Source organism: Vigna umbellata, chromosome 7 (assembly GCF_029865625.1).
Source record: "Vigna umbellata cultivar VRB3 chromosome 7, Vumbellata_1.0, whole genome shotgun sequence".
NCBI lineage: Eukaryota > Viridiplantae > Streptophyta > Magnoliopsida > Fabales > Fabaceae > Vigna > Vigna umbellata.
Genome location: NC_142171.1, coordinates 22049925 through 22064275, shown reverse-complemented (window position 1 = coordinate 22064275; position 14351 = coordinate 22049925). Strand labels below are relative to the sequence as shown.

General features: G+C 37.6%; 1 protein-coding gene across 1 annotated transcript; it reads left to right on the top strand.

Moving 5' to 3' along the window:
- The first annotated feature begins 5663 nt into the window (after nucleotides 1-5663).
- On the top strand, nucleotides 5664-13890 carry LOC148195418 (uncharacterized). Its single transcript, XM_088095203.1, has 8 exons — nucleotides 5664-5685; nucleotides 5810-5825; nucleotides 8729-10205; nucleotides 10281-10523; nucleotides 10605-12173; nucleotides 12525-12888; nucleotides 12952-13046; nucleotides 13873-13890. Exons 1-8 carry the CDS (start codon nucleotides 5664-5666, stop codon nucleotides 13888-13890), a joined length of 3804 nt encoding a protein of 1267 aa, XP_087951329.1.
- The last annotated feature ends 461 nt before the right edge of the window (nucleotides 13891-14351 follow it).

Genomic DNA, 14351 nt, shown 5'->3' with positions numbered 1-14351 from the left:
AAGGACTCACGGCCTAGTTTAATTCTGTGATTTGTTGATTATTTAAGACTTAAGAACAAATTGATTGGAATTTTATATGCAAAAGACAGTAAATAAACATGTATGCATGAATTTGATCAATGGCGAAAACGGAATACAAACACTTCAATGAAATAGATGGATGAGTATGTTGTTGGGGTTATCAATTTCATCTTATCCACTCTCATATACTTTAGGAATTCAACATTCTTTTCATCAATTGTTAATGCCACTCTCTAAATCACCTTGCAAGAAGGCCTATCCTTAATTACGAGTTCATACAATTCCTAGCATTCCTAGTAATTAGTTCTTAAGTGCAGGAGCTTAACGGCAACCAATATACTATTGGGAGAAATTCCTCGGATCTAGATTTCCCCGTACGTTCCCGTATCGACAAAATCAATAATCATGGCAATGAATGAGTTAAACAAAGCAAGCATTAAGCAAAGAGGAAAAACCCTAACTAATGATGAAAGAAAGCATAAGTCTTAAAACTAAGATGTTAAAACAAATTCCATATATGAGAGTTTCACAAGACTACATTGATTCCCCAACAACAATACAAGGTTTAGTTCACCATATTCATGGTGAAACTAGATGAATAATAATGGAAGAATGAAAGATAAAACCCTAGAAAGGTGAAGAGGTAGCTTAAGCATCCAAGATCCTCCTTCAAAGGGGTGGAAAAGAGAGTAGTTGCTTCGTCTCTGCCAAAGATACAAACCCTAGGACGTCCTAAAGCTTATATACTATTCTAAAAATACAGAAAAATTAGGCCCAAGCCCATAAAAGTGCCGCTCAGTGGTAAACTGCCACTCAGCGGTAAGTGCGTTAGTAGTGTCTTCCCCTCAGCGGCCATTTTGCCCCTCAGCGGATCGAACGTGACCTCTTCAGTGCCGCTGAGCGGTAAACTGCCGCTGAGCGGTACTTGCGGCTTCTCCTTTTGCACTTTTTGATGTCTTTTCTGATTTCATCTCTATATTTCTTCACTTCTTTCATCAAATTCACCTTAAAACCTGCATAAAAACACTGAAATCAAGCATAAACCTGTCCAACTCTCTTATTTATGAAAATATGACAAAAAGCATTATTTCAAGTTAGTTTCTAAGTGTTAAAGGTTGCTTTTAGTATCAATTTTAAGCATGAAAGTAACAGTTTTTCAACTGTTATCAATACACATCCTGCCTAGCATCATAATCACAATCATAACATCATGCATTTGTTCACAAGGCTTGTGAACCACCTGTATAAGCATATAATGTGCACATTCTCAATCATCAATCAAGATCCAAACATCATTAAGCAGTACTCATCATGCAATAAGTCATAAGCAAACCATCATACCAGACAAGTTTCAAATTGAGTACATCAATCCTATTCTAAAAACAGCAGCAAATAAGTTCAATATTACAAAACACTAGATAGAAAAGATCCTGCTTTAGTGCTGATAGCATCCATCAGTAGATGCTATCTCAGCTCCTCATCAGCCTGTGATGTCATCTGTATCTTCCTCCTCTTCATTATCTTCAGCATCCTCAAATGCGTCATCATCATCATCATCATCTTCATCTTCCTCCATAGTTGAAGATTCAGCTTTTCCTGCTCTGTTGCCTTGGATTTGCTCCTCTGGCCAATCCACCACATTATGGAACTCATCCATAGTACACCTGTGTGCTGGGGGTGTATCATATAACCCAATAATCATCTCAACAGTTTCCATTTATCCTTTGTGGATGGATTGCATCTGTGCACCTATAAGAGACATGTACATGTCTCTCATCTGGAATGGCTATGCCTCATAAGTCTCTGCAGATGCCTGACTCTGTGCTGGTCTTCTTTCTCTACGAGGACGTTGTGGCGGGACTGGTTGAGCTGCATCCTCTCCTCCACAATACTGCCTATGATAGGCCTCATCAATGGATTTCCTCGGTCTCTCCAATGGTGGAGCAAAAGTATCCACCCCATCTATCTTGCACAGGTGTGTAATCAAGGAAGGATGCCCTAAAGGTGCCTTACTATTCATCGTGTTGGCACACATTTGTATTTCATTGGCAATCACTTGGCCAATGTTAATGCTCATATTTCTGAGCACATAGTAGAGGAGAAGTGCCCTGCTGAGAGTGATGTCTAAAACATGAGAACACGGTTGAATGTTGGCCTGGGAGAATGCCATCCAATACTTAGCAAGAGAAGTCAAATTAGTCCTCCTGATATTCACTACTACACCATTTCCGTTCCTTTGGAAGCGTCCTCCAGGGACACATAGAACACTCTCCATATCATTAAAATCAGTGCCTTCCTCCATACAGAGAGCAAACTGGCACTGCTCTCCAACCCATTCAGTATCCAAAAAGTTGTTGATAGAGTTAGGATCATACCTAATAGCTTGGCCTCTAACATAGCTTAGGTAATCCTCAGCTGGATAGTTACCCAACCTCCTTGCATTGGTGTAAAATTTGAAAAATTCATTTTTAACACTTCCTAACTCCACCCACATGCAATTTTCATACTTCCAGACCAAAATCAAGCATTTTAATCGGTTCAAATATCAATTAATTCATCAAATCATGCATAGAAATCAAAATCCCTAAAAACTCATGCTTTGAATCATCCATATCCATACCAATTCATGCTTTTAAGAACCCTAGAATGAAAAATGCTTGACTTACTTGGGTGGAGATGCTAGATGAGTAGAAAATTCTCTAAGAAAGTGAAGAACTCAACCCTAACAATAATGCTCTCTCCAAAACCCAATCTTAGATGGAAAACTAGTGATAAAGTTAGTGGAAGAGAGATTTTGTAACGGGGAATGAAGGGAAAGATGTAGAGAATTCTTAGAAAAGTGTTTAGAAGTGTGTGAGAGGAAAGAAATCTGAAAATGAAACCAAAATCGCACCCTAGGGTATAAAAATACCCTAATGGGCTTGCGTCCCGGTAAGGGTGATAACAGTTGAAAAATTGTTATTTTCATGCTTATAATTGATACTAAAAGCAACCTTTATACTTAGAAACTAGCTTGAAATCATGCTTTTATTCATATTTTCAGAAATAAGAGAGCTGGACAGGTTTATGCTTGATTTCAGTGTTTTTGTGCAGGTTTTAAGGTGAATTTGGTGAAAGAACTGAAGAAGGAGAGAGATGGAATCAGAAAAGACATCAAAAAGTGCAAAAAGAGAAGCCGCAACTGCAGCTCAGCGGCAGTTTACCGCTGAGCGGCACTCAAGAGATCACGGTGGATCCGCTGAGGGGCAAAATGGCCGCTGAGGGGAAGAAACTACTCACACACTTACCGCTGAGCGGCACACTTATGGGCTTGGGCCTGAATTTTCTGTAATTTTAGAATAATATATAAGCTTTAGGACGCCCTAGGGTTTGTATCTTTGGTAGAAACAAAGCAAACACTCTCTCTTCCACCCCTTTGAAGGAGGATCTTGGATGCTCAGGCTACCTCTTCACCTTTCTAGGGTTTTATCTTTCATTCTTTCATTATTGTTCATCTAGTTTCACCATGAATATGGTGAACTATACCTTGTATTGTTGTTGGGGAATCAATGTAGTCTTGTGAAACTCTCATATATGGAATTTGTGTTTACATCTTCTATTTTAGACCTATGCTTTCTTTCATCATTAGTTAGGGTTTTTCCTCTTTGCTCAATGCTTGCTTTGTTTAACTCATTCAATGCATGATTATTGATTTTGTCGATACGGGAACGTACGGGGAAGTCTAGATCTGGGGAATTTCTCCCAATAGTATATTGGTTGCCGTTAAGCTCCTACACTCAAAGAACTAATTATTAGGAATGCTAGGAATTGTATGAACTCGTAATTAGGGATAGGCCTTCTTGCAAGGTAATTTAGAGAGTGGCATTAACAATGATGAAAAGAATGTTGAATTCCTAAAGTATATGAGAGTGGATAAGATGAAATTGATAGCCCCAACAACATACTCATCCATCTATTCCATTGAAAGTGCTTGTATTTTGTTTTAGCCATTGATCAAAACTCATGCATACATGTTTATTTTCTGTTTTGTATATTAAACTCCACTTATTTCGTTCTTAAGTCTTAGCTAATCAACGAACCACACAACTAAACTAGGCCGTGAGTCCTTTGGGAGAACGATACTTGGTCTTACCGAGTTTATTACTTGAAACGATTCGGTCACACTTGCCGATTGTTCAACAAGTTTGTGGCACCGTATTTCGGTGTTCATAAATTTGTCATCAAAGGGCAACCCGAAAAACCATTCTGCAGAATTGCCGCTCAGCGAAAATTTCCGCTGAGCGGTAGTTGTGTGAAATGCTTTCTTTCTTCCTAGCTTACCCTAGGTGCCTTTCACTCATGCCTCTCACTCACTCTATGCATTTAAGTTCTCAGAAAACTCATACATTCAGTCCCTACCATGCAACTGAAGCAAAATCAAAATAAACAATAAAGACAAAGTAATTCAATTGGGTTGCCTCCCAAGTAGCGCTTGTTTAACATCACGAGCTTGACCCAAAATCCACCAACACCCATCAGTAGGTGCAATTTTACCTTACCAACACCCATCAGTAGGTGTAACAAACCTATTAATAAACCTAGTATCCTTCAGTAGATACTTAACCACCTAACATCCATCAATAGATGCTAACCCAAAAGATTTCAACATAAAAGTAATATCCAAAGTTTTAAAAAAAATTATAACCAATATCAAAATAAAATAATGTTCTTAAATTACTGGGGTGCCTCCCAAAAAAACGCTCTTTTAATGTCACTAGCTTGACCTAGTAAAGGTCACGTTCCATCTTCAATGTTGATGTCTATCTTTCTATCATCACACCAACTCACCAGCTGCTTCCGGTCCACCTCTTTGACTCTTCTTGAATGTGGAGACTCTATTTTTATCACTCCATCTTCCTTATAGTCTTTTACAACCCACAATGATGGAAAACCATCAAGAAATCACATTGGACCTCTTACTAGAGCAATGGCTAGGAAGATTCAAGAAGAAGAAGGATCATCTAACATTTTACTTCTATGGAAGGTTACTTATAAAAATCCTTCTTCTCTTAACTAAAGCACTTATATTTTGTTTTGTAGGAATTAATAAATCTTGGAGAATATGATTGAGCCATCCAAGAAAGAACCAAGCAAAGGAGCCAAAAAGCAAAGGAGGTGCTTACGGCATGCACCAGCATTTTCCACGTGAATGTTGGCTGATTTGGAAGGAAGCACACACCTTGATGGATGAGCTGGAATGAAGCATGGATTTTGCTTGATCAAAATCTGAATAATTTGAATTTTAGGAGGGAATTACAAACAGAATTTAGGCTCCCCTTCACCTATAAATAAGAGGGCCTTTTCTTTGTATTGGGTTACTTTTGAGCTTAGTAAAATGCTGCTGAATTTAATTTCCAGCCCTATTGCTCTTGAGTCATTTATTCTCTCTACTTTCTCTTCCCTTTCCTCTAGCTTCCTTCCATTGTAGGAAGGCCTTCTGAGCTGTGAGGTTCCCACACATACTTAGTCCACTCAAATACACCAACCATCACTCAATCTCACTCAATTGCCACTGCATCAACTCTGCTGTTTTTCATCCACTGCATCAATACTGTTTTTCATCCGCTGCATCTGCTTTGTCTGCAAGGCCAGGTCATTCAAGCATGGATAAGCTTCCATCAAGTGGTATCCAGAGCTTAGGTTCTCCACGCACCAAGGAGCTAAGCATTTCTTCTCATTCTGCAATTTAATTCTGCTGAATTCCATCTCTGTTTCTGTTTTCTGTTTCTGTTTTCTGTTTCTGTTTCAGTGTTAATTCTGCTTCTGTAATTCTGTTCCAGCATTTAATTCAATGTTCTTACAGTGTCTTATGTCCATCTTTCATTTTAATCGGTGCATTTCCATTGTGTGAGTTCAATTCAACCTTTATTTTTCATTTTCCAGTAATGTCATGGTCATGTCCTGTTGTGCAGTTTTTTTCAACTCTGTCATCAAGTATTTGATTCTGTTCTAACTTTCATTTTCGTTTTAAGTGTGTCCTGAGCAATTGCTAGCTCTATGTTGATCATATAAAGCAATGGCAACATGTCCAGCTTTGATCATTTGAGCCAATTAGCATTGCAAATATTGATTCCAGTAGAAAAATCTGCATAAAACATCATTTCTGGATTAATTTGATATCAGCTGATGTAGTCCAGATTTCTTTAGTTTCAAGCTTTGTACAAGTTTGTTTACTGTTTTTACATGTGTTTGAAGTGATAGCAACTCCTAATAATCACAGAATTGAAAAATGAGTAGTTGCGTTGCTTGAAATCTGGTTTCAAATCACTTTTATTGTTTTATCCAAGCTTCTGCACCGTGCTTGACTTCTTTGTTGTGTCTTAGGCCATTTAACATCTCCTAGCTAACATTTTCCAGCTAGAATCTAGTTGCTAGGACCTTTCTTACACGTTTTGTTGATCCATCCAGTTTTGAATCCGTTGCATTTTAATTTCTAGTACAGTTTTGTCCAATTTTGCTGCATAAGTGGCAACTACAAAAGTGATTTTGAGATTCTGTGTGCTTCTGTGGTGTTTGAAGGTTTGTGCACATACAATTGACCATTTCAAACTTGTTCTTACTGTTCATATGGTCATTTTTGAACCTATCCGAAAATACACCAGCCAAACCACCAAATTTTGTTAAAATTGGAAGTCAACCACTGAAAAACTGATATGCACTTTGCTTTGGCTGATTAAGTGTTTAAACATCTTCCATTTGATGATACAAACTTCTTTGAAGTGTCATTTGACCATTAGCATCACTCAAACTCATTTTAGCCACTGCTGTTCCATTTTTCCAGCCACAATTCTCATTCTGGTGCAGTTTTTAGTGCATTTTTTCTGCATAATTAACAACTGCCACTGCCAATTGGTGCCTTCCCTTGTTTTTGTGCATTGTGAACATTAGGAAAGGTTTATTTGACCATTTAAAACTTGTGCATACTGTTCATTTGGTCATTTTCCAGCCAATGTGCCAAATCACCATTTAAACCATCATTTTTTCTTAAAATTGGAAGTGGAACATTCATTTTCGGATGCAGAATGTTTCTGTGCTGTTCCAGAATTTAAACATGTTCACAATGATGATATACACTTGTTTGATGTCTCACTTAAGCCTTTGCACCACTGCCAAACAATTTTGACCCTAAAACCACCATTTTCACACCACTTTCTGGTGCAGTAAGCATTTTTGTTGCTGTTTGACATTTGAAATACTTTTAATTTTCATTATTGGATTGGCAAAAGCTGGGTTTAAGTTTCCAAATACATTTATATGCTTATGCAAGTTTATAGGAATCATAAAAAGCAATCTAAACCCTGCAATCCAGATGTGAAAGGTCAAAAACCAGAAAATACAAAATCTACTATTCTTTGTGGCATTTTGTCAAACAGTTTTGAATTTTATCAAACAGTTTCGAAGCACACAAGTTCATTACTGTTTTGAGTCTTTTCTTGCTTTCTTCATCCATTCTAGTGCCTTTGCTAAGTTCATCTTGTGTACCTACTTTCATTTGTGTGTTGTCCAATTGTTTGTGTCTATTTTTTGGCATCTAAAGTGTTCAATACAGCAACCTATACTGGTGCAGTGTGCAGAAATTTGGTGCAGATTTTTAATCTGTTTGGTGTGATTTTGCTGAGTTTTGGAGTGTATGTGCAAGCTGTTTGGGGCATCCAGCACCAGAATCCTTCTCCTACTTTGGTAGCCTCCTAGGAAGTGGTTTGAGCATTGAAAGTGGAGCAAGAAGGAAGACTCAACAGCAGCCCAAACACCACTGTCCAGCAGCTGAAAAACTCTGTTACAGCAGCATTTCAACCCTGGAAAAAGAGCAACTCACACTTGCATTTTGAGTAGCTTTCTGCAGCAGCAAGAAGACAAAGCTCACATTACTTCTAGGCCTCATTTCAAGTTTATTTACACCAAATATCACGGAATTTGCTGTTTGAAATTGTATTTTTTTTTCTTTGCTGTTTTTGAGCCAAGTGACTTGGAAAAATGCTCTTGAAGCAATTCCAAGTTCACAATTGAACATTGTAATAGTCCAATTTCGTTTTCTTAGTGTGGAAGTGTGTCAAGGGGCTCCAAGTGTCACTTGCACTTTCACTTAGGGCCGTCTAACATTTACATTCTTGCATCTTTATTACTTTCTTTAATTTCTTGCTTAATCTTTTTGTGTGTTTTTAAGTCTCCGTGGTATATAGGATTGCATAGCATTTAGTCAACCTTTCTTTGGTTTTAGGTTCATTTCATAACATTTGAAAAGAATTTGAAGAATTTCTACTTAGAAACTAAGGTAAAAGATAACTCTAAGGAAACTCTGGCTAAGGAAGAACTTGGTTTCTAAGCTTGTCCATTTGTGACTCACCTCTTCTTCCTGGGAGCTACTTAGAAACATCTTTTGCCTCTAGAATCTCTTTAGAAATTTTTCACCAAAAACAAAGAAATCTTGTGAAAATCTTTTCACTCATTACTTGTCAAATATTTTGAAAACTTTGTGAAAACCTTTTCCTTTGACAAGAATGAGTCAATCAAGTGTGCAAGGAAGTTTGAAACCCAATAGTGAAATGTCTTTAAGGGAAGAATTTGAGCAAAGATTTGAACAAAGGGATAAAGAGATTAGTGAGCTCAAAGATATGATTAGTCAACTTTTGATTAATCAAGATAAAAAGAAAGAGAGGTCTTCCCATAGGAGAAGAGAAGAATCATCATCTTCTCCAAGTGAAATTGAGCAAAATAGTAGTCATCACAATGATGACCACTACCAAATGCCTCCTAGAAGACAACATAGAGTTAGAGAGCATTACCCAAGAGAGCCTAAGATTGATCTTCCTTCCTTCCATGGAAAAGATGATGTAGAAGAATACCTAGAGTGGGAAATGAAAGTTGAGCAATTGTTTGAGTGCCACCAAATAGATGATGAAAGGAGAGTCACCATGGCTTCTCTAAGCTTTCAAGGTTATGCCTTAATTTGGTGGACAGCCTTAGTCAAGGACCATAGGCTAAGACACTTACCTCCCATTAGGTATTGGAATGAAATGAGAGCTGCCTTGAGGAGGAGGCATGTACCAGCCTACTATGATAGGGAGATAATGGATAAACTCCATAAACTCCAACAAAGGAACATGAGTGTTGAAGAATATAGACAAAAAATGGAGTTACTCATGTTGAGAGCTGGGATAAGAGAAGAACCTAGGATAACAATAGCTAGGTTTCAAAGTGGACTCAACTATGACATAAGAGATAGGGTTGAACTTATACCCTACAATGATCTCAATGAGTTAGTCCAACTTTGTGTGAGGGTTGAGCAACAACTAAAGAGGAAAAGCTCCACCAAGAAAGATTACCCTCATAGTTCTTACCATAAGAAAGAGTATAAGAGGGAGGGTAGTCAAACCAAGCCAAGATATGAAGACAGAGAGAAAGAGAGAGGAAAAGAAAAAGTCAAAGAACCTTCAAGAGATCATAAGAGTAAGGAGACTAAGTGCTTTAGATGTGGGGAAAAAGGGCACTATGCATCTGAGTGCCGCAATAGAAGGTCAACTTACATCCTTGAACATGAGAGTGAAAGTGAGGGTTCTTCACATAGTGAGTCTGAAACATCCACTTCTGAAGAAGAAGAAGCTTTACCTTGTGATGGTGACTTACTTATGGTAAGGAGACTCCTAGAAAGTAAACATGTAGAATTAGAACAGTCACAAAGAGAGAACCTATTCCACACAAGATGCAAAGTTTTAGAAAAGACATGTTCAATGATAGTGGATAGTGGCTCTTGTTGCAACTGTTGTAGTTCTAGAATGGTAGAGAAGCTTGGTTTAACCACTACTCCTCATCCTAAACCTTACAAACTTCAATGGATCAAAGAGGATGATGGAATAGTAGTTAAAGAACAAGTAAGTGTACCTATTTCCATTGGCAAATATGAAGATCAAATTGTTTGTGATATAGTACCAATGGAAGCTGGGCACATATTACTTGGAAGACCTTGGCAATATGATAAACAAGCTTTACATGATGGAGTCACCAACAAAATCACCATTCAACACAAGGGAAAGAAAATTATTTTGTGTCCTCTTACACCTTCACAAGTAAGAGAGGACCAAATAATTCTTAAAAAGAAGTTGGATGGAGAAAAGAAAAAAGAAAATAAGAAAGAAAGAAAGAATTTGGTAACCCATGCCTCAACCCATGAAGTTGTCCAACCTCAAACCTTGAATATTTCCAAAAATCTTTTTCTTGGACAACCTCATTTCCTTCTTTATTGCAAAGAGGCATTTGTTTCAATCACTCATGAACTTGGTTCTCTACCAAAGGGGTTGCAAAAACTTTTAAAGGAATTTGATGATATATTTCCCAAAGAGGTACCAAGTGGATTACCACCTTTGAGGGGAATAGAACATCAAATAGATTTGGTGCCTGGGGCAAGCCTACCCAATAGGCCAACCTATAGAACCAACCCTATGGAAACAAAAGAAATAGAGAAACAAGTTAATGACTTGTTGAACAAAGGGTGGATCCAAAAGAGTTTAAGTCCCTGTGCTGTGCCTGTGTTGTTGGTCCCTAAAAAGGATGGGTCTTGGAGAATGTGTACAGATTGTAGGGCCATCAACAACATAACTGTCAAGTATAGGCATCCCATTCCTAGGCTAGATGACATGTTGGATGAATTACATGGAGCAAATCTCTTCACCAAAATTGATCTTAAAAGTGGATACCATCAAATAAGAATTCATGAAGGAGATGAATGGAAAACTGCTTTCAAGACCAAGTTTGGTTTGTATGAATGGTTAGTCATGCCCTTTGGTTTGACCAATGCTCCAAGTACATTCATGAGATTAATGAATCATGTGCTTAGGGAATGCATAGGCAGATTTGTAGTGGTCTACTTTGATGATATCTTAATCTATAGTCAAGGCCTTCAAGAACACCTTAACCATGTCAGAAAAGTCTTGCTTCTTCTTAGAGAACATCATCTCTTTGCCAACTTTGACAAATGTACTTTTTGTCAAGAAAGTGTGATTTTCCTTGGATTCAAAGTGGGAAAAGAAGGTGTACATGTTGATCCAGAGAAGATCAAGGCTATACAAGAATGGCCAACCCCTAAAAATGTAGGAGAGGTGAGAAGTTTTCATGGGCTAGCAAGTTTTTATAGGAGATTTGTGAAAGATTTCTCCACCATAGCTGCTCCTTTAAATGAGCTAGTCAAGAAAGATATGCCTTTTATTTGGGGTGATAAGCAGGAGTTGTCTTTTGAGACTTTGAAACACAAGTTAACACATGCACCTATTCTAGTTTTGCCTGATTTTTCCAAAGCCTTTGAACTAGAATGTGATGCATCTGGGGTAGGAATAGGAGCTGTTTTAATACAAGGAGGACATCCCGTAGCTTACTTTAGTGAAAAACTTAGGGGGCCTACCTTAAACTATCCTACCTATGACAAAGAGTTGTATGCCCTCATTAGAGCTTTAAAAACTTGGGAGCATTACTTGGTAACTAGGGAATTCATCATACACACTGACCATGAATCTCTCAAGTACATTAAAGGGCAAGCAAAGCTAAACAAAAGACATGCAAAGTGGGTGGAATATCTTGAGCAATTTCCCTATGTCATCAAACACAGAAAGGGGAGTACTAATGTTGTTGCGGATGCTTTATCTAGAAGACATGCATTATTAGTAACCCTAGGATCCCAAATATTAGGATTTGATGACATAAAAGAGTTATATGAAAATGATGAAACATTTGCATCCACTTATTCATCATGTCTTAAGAAGCCTTTTGATGGATTCTATCTTTCTGAGGGGTATCTTTTTAATAAAGGAAAACTTTGTATACCCCAAGGATCCATTAGAAAACTTCTTATCAAAGAGAGTCATGGAGGAGGACTCATGGGCCATCATGGAGTTGATAAAACTCTAAACATTTTGAAAAGTAAATTTTATTGGCCACACATGAGAATAGATGTTCAAAGGCATTGTTCTAAATGTATAGCTTGTTTACAAGCTAAGTCCAAAATTATGCCTCATGGACTCTATACACCTCTTCCTATAGCTAATACTCCTTGGGAGGACATAAGCATGGACTTTGTCTTAGGATTGCCAAGAACTCAAAGGGGGTATGATTCTATATTTGTGGTAGTAGATCATTTTAGTAAAATGGCTCATTTTATACCCTGCCACAAAGTAGATGATGCTAGCTATATCTCTAGACTCTTCTTTAAAGAAATAGTGAGATTGCATGGCTTACCCAAAACTATAGTGTCTGATAGAGATGTGAAGTTTCTAAGCCATTTTTGGAAAACTTTATGGGAAAAGCTTGGAACTAAACTTCTATTTTCTACTACATGTCACCCACAAACTGATGGGCAAACTGAAGTAGTAAATAGATCTTTATCTACATTATTAAGGGTAATATTAAGAGGAAATAACAAATCTTGGGATGAACATCTACCTCATATTGAATTTGCTTATAATAGAGTAGTCCACAAGACTACTAATCTTTCTCCTTTTGAGGTTGTTTATGGTTTTAACCCTATCACACCTCTTGATTTACTACCTCTTCCAGAATCATCTTCTTTTCTTCATAAAGAAGGTGCTTCTAAAGCGGAGTTTATCAAGAAGTTACATGAGAAAGTTAAAATCCAAATTGAAAAACAAACTCAAAAATATGCAGAATACAACAACAAAGGGAGAAAGAAAATAATTTTTGAAAAAGGAGACCTAGTTTGGCTTCATTTGAGAAAGGAAAGATTTCCCTCTCAAAGGAAATCCAAACTTAGTCCAAGAGGAGATGGTCCATTCAAGGTGCTCAAAAAGATAAATGATAATGCATACATATTAGACCTTCCTGAAAGTTATGGTGTCAGTCCTACTTTTAACATCTGCGATTTAATTCCTTTCACAGGAGATGATCAAGAGGATGAAGCAGATCTGAGGACAGATCTTTTTCAAGAGGGAGGGTCTGATGGAAAACCATCAAGAAATCACATTGGACCTCTTACTAGAGCAATGGCTAGGAAGATTCAAGAAGAAGAAGGATCATCTAACATTTTACTTCTATGGAAGGTTACTTATAAAAATCCTTCTTCTCTTAACTAAAGCACTTATATTTTGTTTTGTAGGAATTAATAAATCTTGGAGAATATGATTGAGCCATCCAAGAAAGAACCAAGCAAAGGAGCCAAAAAGCAAAGGAGGTGCTTACGGCATGCACCAGCATTTTCCACGTGAATGTTGGCTGATTTGGAAGGAAGCACACACCTTGATGGATGAGCTGGAATGAAGCATGGATTTTGCTTGATCAAAATCTGAATAATTTGAATTTTAGGAGGGAATTACAAACAGAATTTAGGCTCCTCTTCACCTATAAATAAGAGGGCCTTTTCTTTGTATTGGGTTACTTTTGAGCTTAGTAAAATGCTGCTGAATTTAATTTCCAGCCCTATTGCTCTTGAGTCATTTATTCTCTCTACTTTCTCTTCCCTTTCCTCTAGCTTCCTTCCATTGTAGGAAGGCCTTCTGAGCTGTGAGGTTCCCACACATACTTAGTCCACTCAAATACACCAACCATCACTCAATCTCACTCAATTGCCACTGCATCAACTCTGCTGTTTTTCATCCACTGCATCAATACTGTTTTTCATCCGCTGCATCTGCTTTGTCTACAAGGCCAGGTCATTCAAGCATGGATAAGCTTCCATCACACAACCTGTTTTTGAGTCTCACATGTTTACCAAGTTTGGGTTGTGCTTGCATTGAATCATCATGAACCGTCCTTCCTTTGTTATCTTATTCTTCTTCCTTATCATGAAACAAAAAACAATTTTTACATGTACAGCTCGGCTTTGCATTTTGAGGACTAGTCATGAGTACATCTTGATATGTAGCTTTATAACTAGTCTCTGTCTATTGCTCCTCTTTGAAGACATCAATAACCACCTTTTTTTCTCGGTCCTTAAACACCACTATTCCTTCATCTACATCAATGATGACTTTAGCCGTTTTCATAAACGATCTTCCAAGAATAATACGAACTCTTTCATCCTTCATTTCCATCACCACAAAGTCCACCGAGAATTTTAGTTCTCCAACACAAACCATAACATCCTCTACTATACCATATGGATTCTTTGAAGAGCCATCCGCCATTAACAAATTCATCTTTATAGGCTTGACTTTAAGATCTCCCATTTGTTCAAGTAAAGAATAAGGCATTAAATTAACACTTGACCCTAAATCAAGTAGCACTTTATTTACCTTTTTCTTTTCTATGAAACATGGAATGTTGAAACTTCCTGGATTTTTCTCTTTTGGAGG